This window comes from Sander vitreus, chromosome 24, assembly GCF_031162955.1.
Source record: "Sander vitreus isolate 19-12246 chromosome 24, sanVit1, whole genome shotgun sequence".
NCBI classification, from domain to species: Eukaryota; Metazoa; Chordata; class Actinopteri; order Perciformes; family Percidae; genus Sander; species Sander vitreus.
In genome coordinates this window covers 2687054-2708149 of record NC_135878.1, presented here as the reverse complement: position 1 = coordinate 2708149, position 21096 = coordinate 2687054, and the positions used below count along the sequence as shown (strand labels likewise).

General features: G+C 40.8%; 2 protein-coding genes, 1 long non-coding RNA gene and 10 other non-coding genes across 14 annotated transcripts; 1 reads left to right on the top strand and 12 right to left on the bottom strand.

Moving 5' to 3' along the window:
- Positions 1-856: 856 nt before the first annotated feature.
- nop58 (NOP58 ribonucleoprotein homolog (yeast)) lies at positions 857-6141 on the bottom strand. Its single transcript, XM_078243536.1, has 15 exons — positions 5987-6141; positions 5426-5502; positions 5263-5315; positions 4825-4949; positions 4599-4735; positions 4331-4395; positions 3971-4105; positions 3409-3554; positions 3011-3137; positions 2656-2819; positions 2422-2556; positions 1882-1943; positions 1646-1791; positions 1455-1564; positions 857-1353 (listed from the first exon to the last, which is right to left on the bottom strand). The coding sequence occupies exons 1-15, from the start codon at positions 6029-6031 to the stop codon at positions 1294-1296; spliced, it is 1587 nt and encodes a 528-aa protein (XP_078099662.1). The 5' UTR covers positions 6032-6141; the 3' UTR covers positions 857-1293.
- On the bottom strand, positions 2895-2977 carry LOC144513092 (small nucleolar RNA SNORD11B). The gene has a single exon (XR_013501084.1). It is a non-coding gene; the product is annotated as a small nucleolar RNA SNORD11B (small nucleolar RNA).
- Positions 3240-3323, bottom strand: LOC144513091 (small nucleolar RNA SNORD11B). The gene has a single exon (XR_013501083.1). It is a non-coding gene; the product is annotated as a small nucleolar RNA SNORD11B (small nucleolar RNA).
- A 767-nt stretch (positions 6142-6908) lies between the features above and the next one.
- nufip1 (nuclear FMR1 interacting protein 1) lies at positions 6909-12220 on the top strand. 2 transcript variants are annotated; one of them, XM_078243535.1, is made up of 10 exons: positions 6909-7149; positions 7908-7990; positions 8126-8227; positions 8331-8393; positions 8477-8553; positions 8745-8837; positions 8926-9107; positions 10556-10690; positions 11120-11391; positions 11519-12220. In XM_078243535.1, the coding sequence occupies exons 1-10, from the start codon at positions 6909-6911 to the stop codon at positions 12002-12004; spliced, it is 1734 nt and encodes a 577-aa protein (XP_078099661.1). In that variant the 3' UTR covers positions 12005-12220. The 2 variants fall into 2 exon arrangements, with proteins under 2 accessions (XP_078099661.1, XP_078099660.1); XM_078243534.1 differs by having other exon boundaries at positions 8123-8227.
- Positions 9040-20653, bottom strand: LOC144512687 (uncharacterized). Its single transcript, XR_013501028.1, has 3 exons — positions 20563-20653; positions 14200-14313; positions 9040-9121 (listed from the first exon to the last, which is right to left on the bottom strand). It is a non-coding gene; the product is annotated as an uncharacterized LOC144512687 (long non-coding RNA).
- trnay-gua (transfer RNA tyrosine (anticodon GUA)) lies at positions 13079-13167 on the bottom strand. Its single transcript is given in 2 exon segments — positions 13079-13114; positions 13131-13167. It is a non-coding gene; the product is annotated as a tRNA-Tyr (tRNA).
- On the bottom strand, positions 14778-14850 carry trnam-cau (transfer RNA methionine (anticodon CAU)). The gene has a single exon. It is a non-coding gene; the product is annotated as a tRNA-Met (tRNA).
- trnag-gcc (transfer RNA glycine (anticodon GCC)) lies at positions 16689-16759 on the bottom strand. Its single transcript has one exon. It is a non-coding gene; the product is annotated as a tRNA-Gly (tRNA).
- trnag-gcc (transfer RNA glycine (anticodon GCC)) lies at positions 17875-17945 on the bottom strand. Its single transcript has one exon. It is a non-coding gene; the product is annotated as a tRNA-Gly (tRNA).
- Positions 19062-19132, bottom strand: trnag-gcc (transfer RNA glycine (anticodon GCC)). Its single transcript has one exon. It is a non-coding gene; the product is annotated as a tRNA-Gly (tRNA).
- On the bottom strand, positions 19288-19360 carry trnak-cuu (transfer RNA lysine (anticodon CUU)). Its single transcript has one exon. It is a non-coding gene; the product is annotated as a tRNA-Lys (tRNA).
- On the bottom strand, positions 19570-19642 carry trnam-cau (transfer RNA methionine (anticodon CAU)). The gene has a single exon. It is a non-coding gene; the product is annotated as a tRNA-Met (tRNA).
- Positions 20369-20441, bottom strand: trnam-cau (transfer RNA methionine (anticodon CAU)). The gene has a single exon. It is a non-coding gene; the product is annotated as a tRNA-Met (tRNA).
- Positions 20654-21096: the final 443 nt, after the last annotated feature.

Below are 21096 nucleotides of genomic sequence, written 5' to 3'. Positions count from 1 at the left end.
TAAATGTACTCGTCTAAGTATCAAAAGTAAAAGTACTCACAATGCAGGGATGCAGAATATGGACCCCGTGAGTGTTATATATTATTAATATATATTAAGTAGCATGGAATACTCGTCCTGTACAAGGACAGTACAGTACAAGTATCTAAAGTTCGTACGTTCAGTACCGGTAATTCAAATGTACCGAGTCACATTCCACCCATTGGTGATCTAATTTAACTAAAAGTATGGTCACATAGTCTCCTAATGAAGGGATGTTGTGTGCAACATTTGTATTATGGTTATAAGCCTTTCATAACAATTGATTTTTCAATGCCGCAAGTATCGGCCCTGCTCCATTAAAAAGGGTTGTAACACACATGGTATAATTATGATTTGAACAGTTCTGTGCTTATATTTCCATTTTAACTTAGTAGCCTACACAATTCACCATTGCAGATTATGTAAATTGTTATCTGACATGCTTAAGTCAAATTTCAGTAATGTAACTTAAAAAATAAAACTAGTCACAATAAGCTAGTGGTGGGTCATAGCACAACAGCTGAGGTGGCACAATCTAAATGATTGATGATGATGCAAGGGAGCATTTTCCTGCTTACAAGTTCACGTTTTCATTTGGAAGAGGAAGACTTATTTCCTGAGTCGCAGTCTTGCTTGAAGTGCAATGACGCATCCGACTCAAACTTTGGACTTTTATCTGATTTTATCTTCTCGTACAGTGAAACAAAAGCAACTACATGTGGTGACAAACATTTGATATAAACTAAAATGATCCACCCCAGCAGTCTGAGTTTTGCATTGAATAATTAAATGTGATTTGTATGTTCATACAGCTACAGTGTGTACAACCAAAGCATTACAGCAAAAAAATGTTTATTTCACCAGGGCAGGCAAAAGATGTGTCACCAGAGAACAGAAGACTCTTTCCTCATCAACTCATTGCTCTGCGCTGAATTTGAGACATGTCTGATACAGATGTTTTTGCAAATTAAAAAAATAAATCAACATAAAAACAGTCAACCAGGATAGAAGATTACAAACTTAACAGTTTAAAAATAAAGACAAAAAAAAAAAGTTTACATTTTTTTTCCCCACACATACACAAATATACTGATTTCAAACATCTTATTTGCAGTTATAAAAAGGAGGTCCACTGATGATTGTTCTTTAAGGTGAACTCTTTTTTTGATGTCCAAAAACAGGCCCTCAATACACTTTTGCTCTTGATAGATATAAATGTATGACACAAAACTAAAATGACAAAAACAGAAAATATGTACACTGTCCATTATTTCAGTCATCTTCTTCCTCCTGCTTGACCTTTTTCTTCTTCTTTTTCTTCTTTTCTGTTGGCTGGGAGAGAACAGAAGTGAGCACAACAAATACGCAACAAAAAGAATGCAAAACTGTCAAATCTTTCTTGAAAAGCCTTTAGACTACCGACAGATTCCTACCTCCGTTACGGCTACCTCTTCCTCCTCCTCAGGTTCCTCTGCTTTCTTGTCCTTTTTCTTCTTCTTCTTCTTGGGAGTCTCCTCTGCTGCTGCTGACGTTTCTGCTGCTTCTACAGAACAAGTAGAAAAAAACATCTTGAGCATCATAAACTCTATTGTGGGCAATTAAGGTTCATTCCTATTCTACACACCTTCTGTTACTCGTTCCTTTTTGGGCTTTTTGGATTTGACCACTGGCGTTTGGGGCTCTTCAGCCTCCTCCACCTCCTCAAACTTCCTCTTCTTTGACGTGGAGGGAATAGTAGAATCGCCGGATGGATCGTACATTCTCACTTCACTGTGGAGAAGCAAGTAGGTACTTAACACCTTTCATATTTACAAGTGGAAATATAGAATCTTTGGAATGGGGCTGTTAGTGAGTATGTACCTCTTGTGCTGGTATTTGTCTGCCTTTGCCATTGCTTTGCCGGTTCCACTGATTCTTCGGATCTGAGAAGAGAAAAAACAGACAAGATCAGACAACCAGCAGAAAGAAAGCCCAGAGCAGTCAGATACATAAACATTGACCTTTTTAACCACCACGGCAATAGTGAAAGGAGGAAATTATCTGGGCCAATATGTAAAAAACTAAGTAAATACATGCTTAGTAAAAAGACTTCCTGGAGGCAAGTATTAGCAACGTCAAGGAGTGATTTTATTATTATTTTTTTTTTTTTAGACCTTGTATCTTTCAGAAACTCATCATCTGTAGTGTGTATCTGCTGCCAGTGCTACTCCTGACTGACTGAGGAGACCTCTGGAGTTCTCTAAAATAATTTGGGAACTGAGACGAAGTCTTACACTCTGGAACGTTTAACAATGCCTCTTATTCTTATTAAAAATACGTAAAATGTATGTACATTTCAGAGTGGTACCAGGGATACCGAAAAGGGTATCCCTAAAATCTATCTTTTCTACTTGTACTTACTCCTTTCTCCTCCAGCTGGCGCAGCCTGGCCTCCAGTTTGGCACGGTTCTCTACTCCCATTTCTGCATTCGTGTCCTCTCCCAGGGCATCATAGCGAATAGCCAAGGATGCTTTAGCTGCGAGCATTCTAGAGATCTGGAGAGAAATTACAGAAAACAAAGCCCATGTTTATTTTCTAACCACTAGACTGTGAGGATCATTACCTAGTCCAGTTATGGGTCCTTCTGGACTTACCTTGCCCTTATTCTTGGCAGAGGTCTGGCCCACTAGGGAAGCATGGTAGATGAGACCATACTTGGGTGTGTCTTTGCGAGTCTTGAGGGCTCTAAACAGAGCCTTCTCAGCTCCGAGGATCTGCACTGTGGAGGCCGGATGCTTTGCCAGATTCATAAGGGAACCTTAACAACACAGAAACAACAGACAGACACGTAAATATGATGCTCTCACCAGTACCAGCTCATTGAGCCTCTTTACACAAGCTCAGATGAGGTAGTGACTTAAAAACATCAGTCATTTTCAGGAAAGAGACATAATGTCGTCATCATCACCGCTTGGCTGGTTTTCACACTAACGCTTCTCAGTGACTTACCCGCATGTGAGATGAGCCGGGCGCCCACCAGCTCTCCCACCATTACTGTCAGGTTAGGGGCGATTGCCATCATTCGGTTCTTCAAGTAGTCATACAGCTGAGTGCGGTATTCTGAAATATCAATCACCTATGGAAAAGAAGGAGATACGAGTTGTAGTACAACTGCCAGTAGATAATCAAAGAAAATTATCAAAGCAATCCTGTAGTTATGAGCAGGAGCTATCTACTGTGACTGTTCAGATGAGGTAGTGACTGAAAACCCACATTGTTTGTTTCAGGATAAAGACAAATGTCGTCATCATCACAACTGTCACTTGAGCTTTCCAATGCTCAACAGTAAAATATACAAATAAGTACGTATTGGTGTGAACGCGTAATGACGAAAGGAAGAGACAAACCTGATCACATAGGTGCCTAATGTTGCCGATGTCCTGTTCCGACACTTCTGTTCCCATGGAGATCTCTGCAGCCAGTTTAACCTCTGCTTCAATTTCCTCAGGGAGGATGTCTGACAGATCAGAACCTGCCACATTTGTGCGATCACCTGGAGACACAATATTGCCACTCAGGAATACAGTCACTGATGCTTTTATGCAAGTATCACACGGCTGCTCTAGAAAGCATTATGCAAGTGAGGAGGAGCTTTAGAATCCAAGACGCTTGGGTTTGGAGGCTACAAATGTGTTACTAACACCCTGCAATAGAAACTCAAACAGATTTGGGGTTTTACCAGACAGGGGTTGGGTAATGAAATGCACTAATAACTTGCATTATGGGAAATGTAGTATCCAGCTTTTTTTTGGCATTCACCCATACTGGGGACTAAAAGCATTTCTGCCTCTGTGGATCAATCTTAACTAATATAATCTCTTTCAAACCTACTAACTTTGCAAACGTGCAACACCAAATCGCTGGAGTACCGCTTTTTACAGTTATGTGCAAATGCAGAGTATTCTTTACCAATGTGGCGGGCAGCTTTGCAGTATGCCAAATTGTCTGTGACGATTTTTCCCAGCTCAGGAAAGTGCCAGCCGTACCACTCTCTGCAGCGCATAATGTAGTTGTTTAGCTCCTTATCCAGATCATCCAAAAGAGCTGAAGAGACAAAGAAAGAAATGATCAAAGTCAGACTGCATACTCAAACAGTCATCACTGTAGCTAATTGTGATGGTAATTCTGATATTCCAAAGACCAATAAAATCTATAAATTGAGAAAATATGATTGATAGAAAATAATTAGTTGCAGCCTTATTTATCACTACATATTGTTTTAGTGTTTTTCTTACAGCATAAAAAAAAAAAAAAAAAAATACAACTTACAGATGGCTTGCACAATCATAGTATCCACTTTGTCTGGACTGAACTTCAGCTTGTAGCGGGATAAACTGAAAAATACAGAGAAAAGCTTTATTAATGACTTATTTTCACACATGGCAAACTACTTTTGATCCTCCTACGCCTGGCGAGAGAATGCTGCCTCAGTGGTAGTGACGAATGCTGAGGAAAATCTACAGGGACGTTTCAGACAGCAAGTGTAATCATAGGCAGCAATCGTATATATGCAACACCGTATCTGTGTATCATCTACCTGTGAGCTAATCCAAGAGACATGGCACTGATCTCCCTGGGAGGAAGTCCAGTGATGAGGCTCTCCATCTGGCTCCTTATGCATCTCATCAGTTCAGCCACAGCAGGGCTGTAGACACAGCTCAGGTCCAGCTTTTCCTGAAAACCAGAGCCTGTTAGACACATAACTCTTGCATGCAACGCAGTTACGGATTACTAATTATGTACGTAAATGTTGAGTCACTTACTTTAATAACCCCACCGAGTTTTGCATCACTGATGGCCAGCTGCTCGTGAGCTTCCTTAGCAACAACTTTCTTCAGCACTTTCTTCAAACTCTTGCCAATTTTTCCCTCGGTGAGGGCAGTGACAGCTGATGGCAGAGGTTAAGAACACTATTAAATTAATTCTAACACCTACATAAACTGACACATTAATACCAGAAAAAATGTAACCGAATATGCTTGAGGGGGAATTGTAGTATACACCCAATCTATCATTGCTAAGTTAAAAAGGGGCCAACTACCCTTCTTTGTCATCTAAACTACCTGCTGACAATGTGGTCTCAGTGGTAGTGACGAGTACTTTGGAATACCTCATATTTTTTTTTAAATCAGACACTGAACTACATCACAGACCACAGATCAGCTGTACATTAGCTAGTGCACAAAGACATACACCATTACCTGCTAAGGCTTCTGTTGTGTCCTGGAACTTCTCAAAGTGCTTCAGTTTCACACTAGCAGAGAATAAAACAAAACAGCTCAGATATTAGTCATCGAACTTAATTTACACGTGCTACACAGTATCACATGCCGACAGCTAGCAGATTTCACCTTCAACACTTACACTTTGTTTGCCTTTTCAGGAGTTTCAAACTCCTTATACAGGCTGTCGACCTGTTGCAGCTTGGACTCATCAAGCACCTGAAATATAACAGAAACTCTCAGTTAGTGGTCTTGCATTAAAAAAAAGGTCTGGGAATCAACCAACATTGGCATGTAAGTTGAACTCAGGATTTTGTGTTGATAATATTTACAAAATGTTGTACATGCATATAAACTTGTTGGGATAAGTAACGTTAGAGACAGTCACATAAGTTTGCCTCAACATGCACACGTGGTTACAGGGCCTTCACACTGCCAACCTACATTAGCTTAACAAACACGGCCATCTAACGGTACCATCAACATATTAAATTATACAGTTCACATACCGGAGTACCAATTATAACATTACGATATCATTCTGCTCACTATCAGTAAGGTTACATACAGTTGAAGCAACGTGGGCTGTGGTAACTAGCTGCGAGGCTAACCTAAGCTAACTCCAGCACGTTAGCTAATGTGCGTTTAAACCTTAATAATTCCTCATTCTTTAAATGACATGGAACAGAAGGAGAATACAAACTTTGAATATTGCATATCCAGCGGCGGTCTCAAACAACACGAGCATTTTGGCAGCAGTTCGGATACTTTACAGAATGTGTGCGCTCTCAAAGTTGAGAGCCGTCAGGTTTTTCTCGTCACCACGCTGCTGCTCCCTCTCTGTCTGAAACACACGCGGCGAGAGAGCACCGGAAACTGCTGGGTTGCCAAATCCGCTCTTTCCATATCACCCGATATCCGAAATATTGTAAAACTGTATAGATATTTCAGCTGATTTAGAAACTACTCCGTATGTTTTGGTTTTTCATAAAGAGTATAGCCTAAACGTAGTTTACGTCATGCACATAGTTTAACACTGCAAATAAAAATAAAAATAAAAATATATATATATACAAACAGTGAGTTGGCTTATGACAAAACGAGTGCCACCTAACTTATGTATGTTAAGTATTTACGTATAACTATTTGTGTGGTTTTTTTTATATATAACTTATTGGGCTTTCCGTTACCTTATGTACATTTCTCATCAAGTAGAAAATAAATTCCACACGGGGTTTTTCCTCAAACAGGCACCCCAAAGAGATGAGATCAGTGTTAAATCTCGCGAGACGTTTTCGCAAACGTACTGGCTGTATATTTTTTGTAAAAACAGACACACAGTCTGAACATAAGAAACACTGATGCAGTGGAGCATGGTATGTGTAATTTCAAGAAAACTATCATAGCTAAAGGGTGATAACTATCGCCCTTTTTAGATTTTTATTTTTATTTTTGTTGTGTTCATGTTCATGTCCTTCCTGCTCTCGCGGAAGTGACGAACGTGTGTGTAAAGTACACTAGAGCAAAACATGCACATGTGAGAGCTGCATGGTGAGAAACCTAAATTTACTTCAACTATAACGTTATTTCACTGTCGACGTTAAGAAAGACTTCGGGCACGGAGTATGAATGAACCGGGACACTATCCTCCGCCGGACTTCGGCTGCCCCCCTCCAAATTCCATGCAGCCTTTCCAGCAGCAGCAGCCCCACTCGAGCAGCTTCCATCCCAGCATGTGGAGCTGGGGCGAGACGTCCTCCGAGCACAGCTGGGACTCCAGCGGCCAGGCGGGATGGCATCACGGGGCAGCGACAGGCTTTGGTTTCCCAGCAGGCCGTGGAAACTATGGATCTAAACGTCCACACGGTGAGTAAGTTAGCCTATACAGTAGTCCAATGCTGATCAAACCCAAAGACACAAGGTATTATTGCCAGCTTCCAGTTTGCTACTTTCACATTTAGAAAAAGTTAGTTAACGATGAAATTGAAGTTCGCCAACAAATGTACCTGTAAGTAGCACATTTTATCATGTTTAACTTACTTGTCCTGTATTCTCCTTGACATTACTTGATATAATTATACATGCTATTAGCCTACTTAATCCACTGTCAAAATCACAACCAGTGTCAGAAATATCATACTGTAGTTTGAGTGTTATCCCTGTTGGTCTTACAGGCTGCATGAATTCCTTAAGTAATCCAACTAATTTATGCCATTTTACATGAGGAATTAATTCTACCTGGTCATCATCATGACCATATTACTAAGGATTTTTCTTAGACAATTTAAAAAAAATTAAAACCTGTGTAGGATAAAAGAGAGTATTAAAGAGATAGCCCACTCTGGCAATTTAGTGTTAAAAAATTGCAGTCTCCAAGCCTAAAATGAGATAACCCAGATTACATACTATGAAGGTTATTTCTCAGACTTGAGAAAGTTCCTTAAGGCCACAGAAGACATTACAGGCGGAGTAGTACCCCCCCATGTCGAGTAAACTCAACTTGGTGTGTAACATTGGTGGAGTGCCCCTTTTAATAGTCATAAAGAAAATACTGTCATATTATTAAGATTGAGGTGTGTGAGAGAGAGACGCTGTCATGCCTTTAACTTCGGTCTTGCCTTCAGGTCAAAACTTTGATCGGGAATGGCATCAAGGTGGACATCGAGGTGGAAGACAGAATTATGGAGCCCCTAATCCTGGGAAAAGGGTACCTATCTGATGGAACTTTATCACATAAATCATGATTTTGACCTTAATAGTGTTTGTCATACAACAGTAGTGTACTGTGCACTGAGAACGAGCCCAGCAACATTAGTGAATTGATGTCTATAATCCACAGCAGAAAAATAAAAAAGAACCAGAGTATTCTCATTTTTGTGACACCTGTGACCGGGGCTTCAAAAACCAAGAGAAGTACGAGGAACATGTTTCTCAACATGTCAAGGTAATTTGATATATCTATCAAGCATATTTTGCTTTATTTCATGTCAATTATGGAAATCAATATTCAAATTCTACTGACTACCTCTATCAAATCTCTTTTGTAGTGTTCTGTACCTGACTGCAGCTTCATGGCTCATGAAAAAATAGTGAGCATACACTGGAAAAATGTAGGTCAAACAACTCACTGTGTATCTGAAACTTATGCTCTTAGTATTTTCCTTTGCTCAGTCTTTTTATATCTTGACTGCAGAACCACGCACCAGGTGCAAAAAGGATCAAGCTGGACACACCAGACGAGATTGCAAAATGGAGAGAGGAGAGGCGCAAGTCAGTATTAACAAATAGATTTTTTAAAGTGTGGCAGCCATTCTAATTTATATTTGAACTATTAATGACATTATACCAAAGGATGATTTTCTACAATGTATATACATAAATTTTGCCTATGATGTCTACTTTCAATCAGCAAAACGTAATGATTGTTGTTTTTCAACTTGAACCTTGATTTGTTTTTCCAGAAACTATCCAACACTTCAGAATATCGACAAGAAGAAAAAAGTGATGGAGGTGCGGGAGGAGACGGGGGCAGTTCTAGAGACAGCTCAGTTTGGGTAAATGTAAAAGTAGTATATTTAAACTCATTTACTTTGACATGAGGCCTGGGATAATCTCATCTAAATCTCAATATTTTATTTACAGACGAATGAGAGGCAGAGGAAGAGGACGGGGTCGGGGCCGTGGCTGGGGTAACAGAGGGTTCCATGGGCAACACCCTCGAGGCCCTCACCCATCAGGCAGCAGTGCTACAGAAAGACCTCCGCCCCTCACCCAGCCCAGCAGGGACGGGGATCCACTGGGAGCGCTGGCCAGCAGTGATCATGGTGAGTGACATTGTCTGAAAAGGACAGGGCACAGTATTCAAGACAGGGCTCCAGACGACCTTTTTTCACTAGGAGCACAGTGGCCCCCAACCACAAAATTTAGGGGCACACACCGTAAATCAACATACAAACCAAATATTCACATTTCTACTAATTTAAATTGTATTACTAATAAATACTTTGATAATAGATGCAGAAATTACAATGTGCTGTTTCAAATTCAGTGTCACTTTTGAAGATGCAACATAGAAGGTTAACTGACAGGCACCATCGCTGTCATGAAAAACAAAAAATATATATTTACCAGCTCTAGTCTACAATTACAATGAATTCAACTTCAAATTAAACATGCATTGTTTAGGCTACTACTGAACCAATATCGGTACCGATACCTGAAATTCGGTTCCGTTACTCAACGGTACCTTTCTTTTGGTACTTTCCCTCTTTAATTACAAAACAATTATTTCAGTTGTAAAAATTATTGTCAAACCTATTTATCTTATGTACCTTATTTTATTAGAATATGTAACACTCTAAAGAAACTAAACAAAAATAAAACCCCTCCCTCTCTCCTCCCAAACCCATCCCTACAACCTATTAAATTGAATAATTATTCATTTCTTACTCAATGTAACTTTTATTCTTGTATTTGTATATTCTTTTTTAGCCTGTTTTATTTTCATGACCATTTTTAATTGCTCTTTAATGTTTCATGTAAAGCACTTTGAGTGGCCTTGTTGCTGAAAGGTGTTGTAGAAATAAAGTAACCTTGCCTTACAACCTCAGCCTGTCAGTCAGTCACCAGGGCATAGAAACCACTGTTGTGCCTGCTTAGGAAGTGTAACGTCAACAGCACCGCGACTGCTTTCGGCTCTCCATTAATATCAAATCGCAGCAAACGGCGTCTGCGTGAAGTTTTGAAAAACTGGAACCACACTTGAAACCACTTTATCTGCATTTCCGTGACTCACTGTGACTTCAACAAAACTGCAGAGCCGACGTAGTTTGCACCGTCCGCAGCTATGTGTGTGCGTGCAAGTGTGTGTGTTTGTGTCAGAGCTCCGCTCTCTGTCAATTTTCACAGAGGACAGATAAGCTTGAGCTTACGCGCTGTCAGGTAATGAAATTTCAACGTTTAATGTGTAAAAAAGGGGGCAAATTTACTGGTCACACATGTGCGACTGGATGTAAAATTCAGTCGCACACTCAAATTTTGGTCGCAAAATGCGACCATTTGGTCGCAGTCTGGAGTCCTGCAAGACTGTAAACAATCACCTAAAATATGTCACCATGCATTTATTATCACTCCTATGTCATTTTTTTTTGGCCATCATTAACATCATAGACAAAATCAAACTACTGTTGGTTTGATATTGTCTTCATTTTAAGAAGACAAACACCAACAAGTAACTGATATGTATTTCAATGCATTTCTCACGTGCTTCCAGATTCAGACGGAGAGGACCCAGCTCCTAAGTCCAGGACTGGTGTCCTGGTTGTAGCGCCTAAACAGATGAGCTCAGCTCTGGGATCTCTGGTGGCCAACTACGGCTCCATGAGTGAAAGTGATGAAGAACCAGAGGGTAAGTTTGCTACCATCCAACAGAACAGAATGTGTATTAGTTCAACAACTTTGGTCTCAGACAAAAAAACTCCAGACTCCACCTTGGACCATGAAAATAGCACCCCTGTCTCTTACTGCCTCTAAAATGTAGCACTTGAAGTAGATCAGCATATTTAATGAAATTGATGTACTTCCATGATTCTTGCACTTTTTCGGTTATATCAACATTGAATTGAATTGGTCTTTGGCCATTACTTTTTATCTAAACCCCTAGATAATGAATTAAGTAATTTAATTTGACCCAAGAAAGGCTATATTATAGGTAGGTTGGTTTTATTCAATTGTAAGATGAGGGTTATATACATCGATACACAAAATACACATTGGGAAATAGCATGTTGCGGGAAAAACGTAAAAAAATGTGTTATTCTCTTTCCTTATGTTTCAGCCATCCCTATCCAGAGAGCCAAAGACCTTGTACAAGAAAACCAAGCTCTGCTAAACACAATGCCACCATACTCCCAGGACAGAGGACCCTCTAGAGGCCTGGAAACCTCTTCTAAGGTTACAGAGGCTCAGAAAGACGCCCACCCTAACTGTGCCCTTCACACACCTCACAGCAGAAGAGGAAAATGGGGAAGAGGAGGCAGGGGAGGAAGGGGTGGTAGAGGAGGACACCAAGATACACCGCAGGCCCGTCGTCCCACTCTACTTCAGATGGTAAGATCATACGAGCACATTTTACAGACATTTTAAATTGAATTAATACAATTTTAAATGTGTATTATCAAGATAATGCATCTTCTCAGCCCTCATAAGCTTCCCTATGTTCTATAACTCTGTTTAGTTACTGGCCCCAGATATTCGCCATGAGAGGAATGTCCTCCTACAGTGTGTGCGCTATGTTGTCCGAAACAACTTCTTTGGTTTGGAGAGCAGGCCTCAGAACCAGAAGGGCATCCGGGATAAAGTCACACCAGCTATCCCAACCGGAGAGCATAAAGGGAGACAAGAAAAGCCATCAGAGGAAGTCAGGGTTGTGCCTCTGTCTACCTCTCTAGTTGGTGGAGAGAGGAGTTCAGTAAAAGTTAGTTATCAGGAGGATTTAGGAAAAAGTAAAGCTGCTGTGGATAACCAGTACTTGCATAAGTGCTCAGAATCATCCAAGGATCCTTCTGTGGAGCAGGTTGCAGGGTATTTCATCCAAAATACTGAAGATATAACTACCAAAGACTGCCACAACCCTTATTTGACAGGCACAGATCAAATCCAATCTACCTCTTATATTTCTGATGATGAAATATGGGAGAGCCCTGGTGCTGTTATGTCCTAAAGAATTATTATTATTTTGTTCTAAAGCATAAAAGGGAGATTTTCTTTGTCTTTCAGAGGTTGATGTTAATTCTTTCAAATTGTTATTTTTCAAAGGACTTATTTTTTATGTGATATGATGTTAGTTTGACTAACAAAATCATTTATATTTTTGTAACATGTTATATACTGAAGAAAGACAACCTTTTTTTCTTGTGAAATAAATTCATCAACTCTATAGATCATTTTACATTTCTTCAAATGAAGGGGAATCCATATTAATTGTGTATTTACAGCTCTTTATTATATATTAGCAGTAACACAAATGTTATAGGCAGTGTATAAACATTCACTTAGTATTAGGCAAGATGAGTTTTGATTGATTTAACTATCCATTTAGCAAATTATTCTGTTACACCTATAAAATGAGATTTCATTCTATTTCTATGGTTACACCATTATACCCAATGGATAAACTGAGAAATGACTTATTTTATGAAAACATCTAAGCTTTTTCTAAACTGTATTGACACTTATGGTATCAAGAACATTACATTCCTCTAAAATAAACAAGATACTTCTTATAAAGGTTCTGTATAAGGGTTTACTTTCCAGTGTCCACAGCGCAGCTATATACAGACTTGTTGCCTAGAAACCAACTGAGCTTTTAACTTCTTTTTAGTCTCAAACACTTGACCAGCAACAGTAAAGTTGATTATCGGTATTCAACACAACTGCATGATAATTATTTCACATGTAATGAGAAGAACATTATATTTGTGGCCTCTGTAAGTCAGTACTTAGTCATATAATAGCTGGAAGTTGTGTTTGTGTTTGTAGAGTTCAGCATTGTGGAAGTTGGACAGTCTTTAAAAGACTACAGTCACAACAACAAATTACATTACATGTCATTTAGCTGACACTTTTATCCAAAGCAACTTACAATTGCTATATATGTCATTGGTCACACTAGGGGTTAAGTGTCTTGCTCAGGGACACATAGGTTGATGTACCACAGAGGGAATTGAACCCAGATCTCCCACACCAAAGGTATGTGTGATATCCACTGCGCTATCACCAAACAATTAAAACTACTTCCTTTGAGCCGGAGTTGAACCAGCGACCTAAGGATGCCTGCAATTATCAACCTACAGTCCTCCGCTCTACCAACTGAGCTATCAAAGGGGACACACATTTTGGGAAAGCTTCACAGAAAATTTTCAAAATCAAGGGCAACTGGACTTGGTTAAAGGTGCTCAAAGACATTTCGTCTCTCATCTGAAAGACTGCTTCAGTCCCGACTGAATGGGAGGGAAACCCAGCTATTTAACCTCTGTGTGGTCGTTGTCAAGATTATCGATACTGCTTCATTCGTTAGTGCTCCTGGTTGCCATTATGGTTGTGAGAGACACCCCAGGCCAAGTCTGAACGACCATCGGTGGCTTTCTCACATGACGCCAAATGTGAGCGTTTGTTTAGCATCCTGGGAAGAGATGATGGCTGTTAACCTGACGAGCCAGATGTTTGTTTTTTACACAAACCATCTGAAAAGCTTTCATTAAAAACTGTTTAAAATGGGCAGGCACTTTAAAAGAAAAACTCCTAGCAGGGGATTGGATGAACCATCTATCTATCATGTCAGCCACTGTTGTTTTGAGCAAACAGCCCAGTCGTGGCTGTCACCGAATGCTGATTGGTTCGAAAAGCTGGTAGTTCAGACGCAAACGCGTTACTTGAAGCCTGATAAAGATGGATTTTCGTGTGATATGTGATCTCATGAGTAAGTAAGTAAGTAAAGTTTATTTGTATAGCACCTTTCACAGATAAAAATCGCAAAGTGCTTCACAATAAAATGTAATACAACACAACACATTCAAATACAGGACCATTTAAGTACAAATAGAAAACATAAACAACCATAAAAACCCCTCAACTAACTAAAAAGCTTGCTTGAGTAGCAGAGTCTTCAATTGCTTTTTAAAAAGATTCGACAGAATTCACACAACGTAGAGATGAGGGTAAGTCATTCCACAGCCTAGGAGCCACTGCTTGGAATGATCGATCCCCTCTAGTTTTAAAAATGAGTGCAGGGAACCAATAATAGCCTCAGAACTAATGACCTCAGACTACGGGTGGGAGTATGAAGCTGTATTAAGTCAGAGATGCAGGGAGGAACTTGACCATGCAGGGCTCTAAAAGTAAGGACCAGGATCTTACCTGATCTTGTGAATCCAGCTGCCGTGCAAGGTAAGATGGCTGTCCTTTCATCTCTTCTTCTTCTCTTCATCTCGTATATGAAGTCATCATCTCTGACGACAAATGCTTGGTGGACTGCATGAGAAAGAAACCATGTAACACACTGAATTGTACTGTGCTCCTGCTAAATTAAACCAGCTTTCTTCTATAGTACGAGTGGAGTAAAGACCATACTTGAGGGCAGCTTCATTTTATTGAGAAAGAGAAAAAGAAAAGACGAAGGGACTGTGCTTTGTTGTTGCTGGAAACAGCTGTTAAGGCCCTGACACACCAACCCGAAGGCTGACCGTCGGCCGAAAAGGCAGTTGGACTGATCAGTCGGCTCCCCGAGGTCGAAAAAGTGCCTTGGAACACACCGAAGCGATGCCGACTTGAGTGTACATTCTGCGCGTGCGCGAAAACTTTGGTCTGGCTTCTCCAGCTGGCTGATAATGGCGGCTTGGGATTTTCGTCAGATTTTGAGAGGCCTTTGTCATACATGTTGTATGTGTTGATGTGTGACTGCAGATAATTTCAGGCATTTAAATAACAAAAACACTTGCCCCGTGTGAGGCTCGAACTCACGACCTTCAGATTATGAGACTGACGCGCTGCCTACTGCGCCAACGAGGCCTGAAACCTGACTATACCAATCAATGTTATTGACAGGCGTGTCAAATGTTACACATACAGAGGCCCAGGAAGAAAGTCCCCAGACTCCCTTAAAAAATCAAGCAGTTTTGTAAGTTGGTGAGATAGAGGAAACTTTATAAACTTTGAAAAACACTGTCTATGATTAATTCTTAATTATGTGTGCCTTGTTGTATATGGGGCATTAAATGCAATATATTATTTCTGTCCATGTGTAAAATAAATTGTGTCAGTTTGTCCCTGCATGTTGCTGTACTGCCGTGTAGGCTACTCTCTGTTTTAAAGGTGCAATATGTAATACTGACAGCTAGGGCTGGGAAAATTGGGCAATATAACAATATTATATCAATATCGTGATATGAGACTGGATATTGTCTTAGATTTTGGATATCGTAATCTGTCCCTGGTTTTAATGGCTGGATTACAGTAAAGTAAAACATTTTACCAGACTGTTCTAGCTTTTCTATTATTTGCCTTTACCCACTTAGTCATTATATACACATTAATGATTATTTATCAAAAATCTCATTGTGTAAATATTTTTTTGTAAGCACCAATTGTCAACACTACAATATCGCCGCAATATCGATATTGAGGTATTTTGTCAACAATATCGTGATATTAGATTTTTTTCCATATCTCCCAGCTCTACTGACAGCTAGTGTTTAAAATAGTTACTGCAGTACAAATTCAAAATATTCCTCCCCAGACTCAAAGTTCACGGAGGTTACCAGGCTGAGACTGAGGCTAAAAAGGCAAAAAATAAGGCTAAAAATAACTACCTCGCCGTCCTCTCCACCCAATGGACAGACACATTTCCTCGGCATTAGCTATGGTAGGAACCACTAATAATAACACTACCTTGCCGTCCTCTCCACCAGACTGACCATACTTTATTGGCTTAGAATTACGGCAACAATCGCTAAACACACTGCAAACTCACAGTCCTCTGGGGTTAGCCAGGACCAGTCGGGATCACTTTACTGGCTGTGTATCAATTATTTTTGCAAGTAACCAACTTGGGTACTCTAGCTATATAATTTAATGTGAGTACACAAATGTTGAAATTACATAAAATGCTTGTCCCTTGTAGCCATGATAAATTAGCCTGAAGCTAATGCTTACCTGTTCAGGAGGAAATGAATCGGGGGCCTTTTGGGCTCTGAGCTGTCTCCATCTTTCAAATACAGTTGTGTTCAGAATAATAGCAGGGTGTTTAAAAAAGTGAATAATGCTCAAAATCCTTAGAATAGCTTTTAATTCCATAATATCAATGCATTGGGAACACTGCACATTCAATTCCAAATCAGCCGATGTTGATTATGTGGCACACCGCCACAAATTAGTCTATGTCTGGGAAATACTGAAATGAAAACCGCATAAACTGTGATCAGTTCCAAGCTTTGGTTGCTTGTGTTTTTCCCCACCTTTTTCTAATGCCAGTACTTATTGCCGAAAATGAAGCAAGTAAAAACTGTAGAGTGGAGAGGAGAAGGATCGCTTTGTGATTTGGGGTGTGAATAGTCAGATGAGTGATCGGGTACGAATCTACACTTTGCCGGCAGTGTCTTCCCGTTTTAAGTGCTTCACCATTTCCCCTTTATTCCCACATTCCCCCCTTTATTGCTCCATCCACATAGTGCCCTCTGCTCGAAAAGTTTATTTAGTGGTGTAAAATAAAACCTTCTCACCAAGTATGGCAGGGAAGGCCAACCTTAAGTCTATGGGATGCAAGAATGAGAAAAACCCATCAACTTAGTTGTATGTATGCCTTTTCTTCATTCCTGTTCTCACACTCCAGCAATGTAACAAAACTGTGTTGCATTGGCCGGGAATCGAACCCGGGCCTCCCGCGTGGCAGGCGAGAATTCTACCACTGAACCACCAATGCTCACTTACAAACTTTCAAAGCAGCTCTGCCCCTGTCATTGACAAGACATGGGGGTCACTGTTGTGGGTTGCTTGAACTAGGTATTAGTGCGTTCCATTTACCTTGGAACTTGGAAGCTGGAGCTGGGAATTCTCACCTGGACAAAGGGAAAAGTGCTGTGAGAATCACGTTGTTTGACTTCTCCAGTGCTTTTAACACCATCCAACCCCTCAGACTAGGAGATAAGCTTCTGCAGATGGGTGTGAACGCTCACCTGGTATCTTGGATCACAGACTACCTGACAGAGCAGCCACAGTTTGTCAGACTGAAGAACTGCCTCTCTGACACTGTGATCAGTAGCACTGGAGCTCCACAGGGAACTGTGCTCTCCCCAGTCCTGTTTACCCTGTACACCTCTGACTTCTGCAACAACACAAAGTCATCCCACATGCAGAAGTTTTCGGACTATCTGCAATTGTGGGGTGTATTAGGGATGGGCAGGAGGAGTACAGGGGGCCTGGTAGAGGACTTTGTGCAACTCTACAATGCTTCACAAAAGGGATGAGGAGAGATAGACTTCTCTGCATAATCTGTCTGCCTCTCCTCCCATTCCACCACTTCCACTACCTCCTATAACAATAGTTATGTACTGACTGTCCACTGGCCCACTGTTTACTGCTTACACTGTTTTCATACAAAAACCTAGCTTTAAGTGTAACAAAAGTCTGTTGCATTGGCAGGTAATCGAACCCTAGCCTTCCACCCCCGGTCTGTGAACCGTTTTGCCACAGACCCAGTGGAGCTGAGGAACCCTATTGTTTTCCTTTGTTTTCCTGCATGGGGGGCCAGCTTCACGCAAGTTAAAAATACTCATATCCACGCGTTCCCTATAACCAGCTGAATGATATTTGCAATGTCAATGTACTACAGATCACACCTCGTGATATTTACTCCCTTCCCACAGTTACACTTTGGGTTCCGCTTTTACTCTCTGAATGGACACTGCGTGAGTGGCATCCAGGCAGTCTTGCGTAGTCTGTGGCGCAGGGTGTGTGTGATTAAACAAACAGACAAAACAAACAGCTCTATTGTGTCTATTACATGTAGCAGTGTAACAACAAATGCAAAAACAGTGTTGCATTGGCCGGGAATCGAACCCTGGCCTCCCGCGTGGCAGGCGAGAATTCTACCACTGAACCACCAATGCTCACTTACAAACTTTCAAAGCAGCTCTGCCCCCTGTCATTGACAAGACATGGGGGTCACTGTTGTGGGTTGCTTGAACTAGGTATTAGTGCGTTCCATTTACCTTGGAACTTGGAAGCTGGAGCTGGGAATTCTCACCTGGACAAAGGGAAAAAGTGCTGTGAGAATCACGTTGTTTGACTTCTCCAGTGCTTTTTAACACCATCCAACCCCTCAGACTAGGAGATAAGCTTCTGCAGATGCAGAACGCTCACCTGGTATCTTGGATCACAGACTACCTGACAGAGCAGCCACAGTTTGTCAGACTGAAGAACTGCCTCTCTGACACTGTGATCAGTAGCACTGGAGCTCCACAGGGAACTGTGCTCTCCCCAGTCCTGTTTACCCTGTACACCTCTGACTTCTGCAACAACACAAAGTCATCCCACATGCAGAAGTTTTCGGACGATCTGCAATTGTGGGGTGTATTAGGGATGGGCAGGAGGAGTACAGGGGGCCTGGTAGAGGACTTTGTGCAACTCTACAATGCTTCAAAAAAGGGATGAGGAGAGATAGACTTCTCTGCATAATCTGTCTGCCTCTCCTCCCATTCCACCACTTCCACTACCTCCTATAACAATAGTTATGTACTGACTGTCCACTGGCCCACTGTTTACTGCTTACACTGTTTTCATACAAAAACCTAGCTTTAAGTGTAACAAAAGTCTGTTGCATTGGCAGGTAATCGAACCCCTAGCCTTCCACCCCCGGTCTGTGAACCGTTTTGCCACAGACCCAGTGGAGCTGAGGAACCCTATTGTTTTCCTTTGTTTTCCTGCATGGGGGGCCAGCTTCACGCAAGTTAAAAATACTCATATCCACGCGTTCCCTATAACCAGCTGAATGATATTTGCAATGTCAATGTACTACAGATCACACCTCGTGATATTTACTCCCTTCCCACAGTTACACTTTGGGTTCCGCTTTTACTCTCTGAATGGACACTGCGTGAGTGGCATCCAGGCAGTCTTGCGTAGTCTGTGGCGCAGGGTGTGTGTGATTAAACAAACAGACAAAACAAACAGCTCTATTGTGTCTATTACATGTAGCAGTGTAACAACAAATGCAAAAACAGTGTTGCATTGGCCGGGAATCGAACCCGGGCCTCCCGCGTGGCAGGCGAGAATTCTACCACTGAACCACCAATGCTCACATAGCATACTTTCTCATCCTTTTTTTTTAAATAGGTTCTAGTCCAGAAAAAATTTATTGTGTTAAGCCCAATGTACAGAACAACTAAAATGTCACTTATAAACATTAAATTACAATTTACTATAGAAAGGAGAATGTAGAAAAAACTATTGCGCCCAACGTGGGGCTCGAACCCACGACCCTGAGATTAAGAGTCTCATGCTCTACCGACTGAGCTAGCCGGGCATACTACATAAAGAAAAGCCCAGTATTTTTGTACCAACCAATTGAATCAATGTAGCACAAGAAGCTACACTATGGTGAAAACTGTTTTTCAAGCAACAACTCTGGATCAATTTGTTCAATTAAAGAATGTTGGAAATTAATTTAGTAATGCAATAGAGTATAAATTATTAGTACATGCGTGTATATGGGCAATTCGGTAGCAAAAGGAGTGCCCCGTGTGAGGCTCGAACTCACGACCTTCAGATTATGAGACTGACGCGCTGCCTACTGCGCCAACGAGGCTCCAAATACAACTTAAAGCAATCCACTTGTAGAAACGCTGTAACACACGTGTAAACTCAAGACCCGAAGGCCAAATCCAACCCCGAGCAGATTTTGATCCGGCCCACATATCAATTTAGGTTCACAATAAATTTTGGCCCTCCTTTTTGTGAATTTTTCAATGTTTTGTCGCTTTTTCTGAAGTTTTTGTCACTTTTGCAGACACTTTTGGTGCCTTTTTTCCAACGTTTTTGGGGCCTTTTCTGGCGTTTGTTTTTCATTGTTTTTGTTGCTTTTTACATTTTTTGACTTTTTCGATGAAATAAAAGCATGTGAATAAACACAACGTGTCCGGCCCTTGATGTGATTTTTGGTTTCCAGTGTGGCCCTTAGTGAAATTGAGTTCGACTCTGTAACACAACATTCACTGTATCTACAAATACAATATATCATTTCTTTTAACGTCATCAAGACATCAAATTGCAGTAATATAGACATATGAAAGGCTGCGACATATAGCAAAAAGACACTCAGATCTTTTGTGTTGGTTGAAGGTAAATATCAGAAGAAAACTGCACTTTATAATGTAAGTGTCACTTTTTTTAGTAGTGCCTTTTATATTTAATTCAATGTCCAATGTGTTCAGCAAAAGAATGTTGGAAATTAATTTTGTAATACATTACATACAATACATAGATTATAAATTATTAGTATGTGAATATATGGGCAATTCGGTAGCAAAAGAAGTGCCCCGTGTGAGGCTCGAACTCACGACCTTCAGATTATGAGACTGACGCGCTGCCTACTGCGCCAACGAGGCTCCGAAAACATTTAAACCGGAAGTGTTTAAATAGAGATTACGAGCACGTTGTTAACAGTATGGTGTAATTTGTACTTTGAAACATGAACTTTCCCGAAAATATTAAACCAAACGGCAATACCTGCGAGGTGAGTAGCTAGGTTATTCCTCCGTTGTCAGTCCAAGAAGCGAAGCGAGTGCGACCTCTAGACACCGAGGCGCCTCAATTAAGCTGCAGCCAATAGGAGGAGGCCAAACATGATCCGATGCCACGAGCGGAACTCACGCGAGCTGTGTGCACAATCGCACAACGATAAAAACGTTACAACAGCGGCTTCAGTCTGACTACATTATCAGTTGGCTAATAAAATATTATACATTGCATTGTGACCCCAGACTAATATATTTCAGTGGTAACCAACTGCTACATAACATTATAGATCAGTTTTCAGACTTTTTGCTTCATTTTAAGGGGTTAGACTCTCTCTCGTGAACGCTTGATATCGCGAGAACCCAGCTGCCGTGCAAGATTGATCATACATACCTAAAGCCAAATCAATAAAGGTTTATCTTATCTTATCAGTGAAATGCTGGGTCAATTGTATACTTTCATGTTAGTGCATAAAAAGCAGGAATTGTTTCAGGAGCACATTTTATCTGGAGTGACGGCTGGAGA

What these genes read in the sequence shown, in the direction of transcription:
- nufip1 (XM_078243534.1), top strand. Translation starts at nt 6,909, where the DNA reads ATGAATGAACCGGGACACTATCCTCCGCCGGACTTCGGCTGCCCCCCT. An exon ending in ATGTTTCTCAACATGTCAAG is followed by an intron (nt 8,228 to 8,330) that starts GTAATTTGATAT and finishes TCTCTTTTGTAG; the next exon opens with TGTTCTGTACCTGACTGCAG. An exon ending in TGGAGAGAGGAGAGGCGCAA is followed by an intron (nt 8,554 to 8,744) that starts GTCAGTATTAAC and finishes TTGTTTTTCCAG; the next exon opens with AAACTATCCAACACTTCAGA.
- nop58 (XM_078243536.1), bottom strand. Translation starts at nt 6,031, where the DNA reads ATGCTCGTGTTGTTTGAGACCGCCGCTGGATATGCAATATTCAAA. An exon ending in CCGGCTCATCTCACATGCGG is followed by an intron (nt 2,820 to 3,010) that starts GTAAGTCACTGA and finishes TGTGTTGTTAAG; the next exon opens with GTTCCCTTATGAATCTGGCA. An exon ending in CTGCCAAGAATAAGGGCAAG is followed by an intron (nt 2,557 to 2,655) that starts GTAAGTCCAGAA and finishes ATTTCTCTCCAG; the next exon opens with ATCTCTAGAATGCTCGCAGC.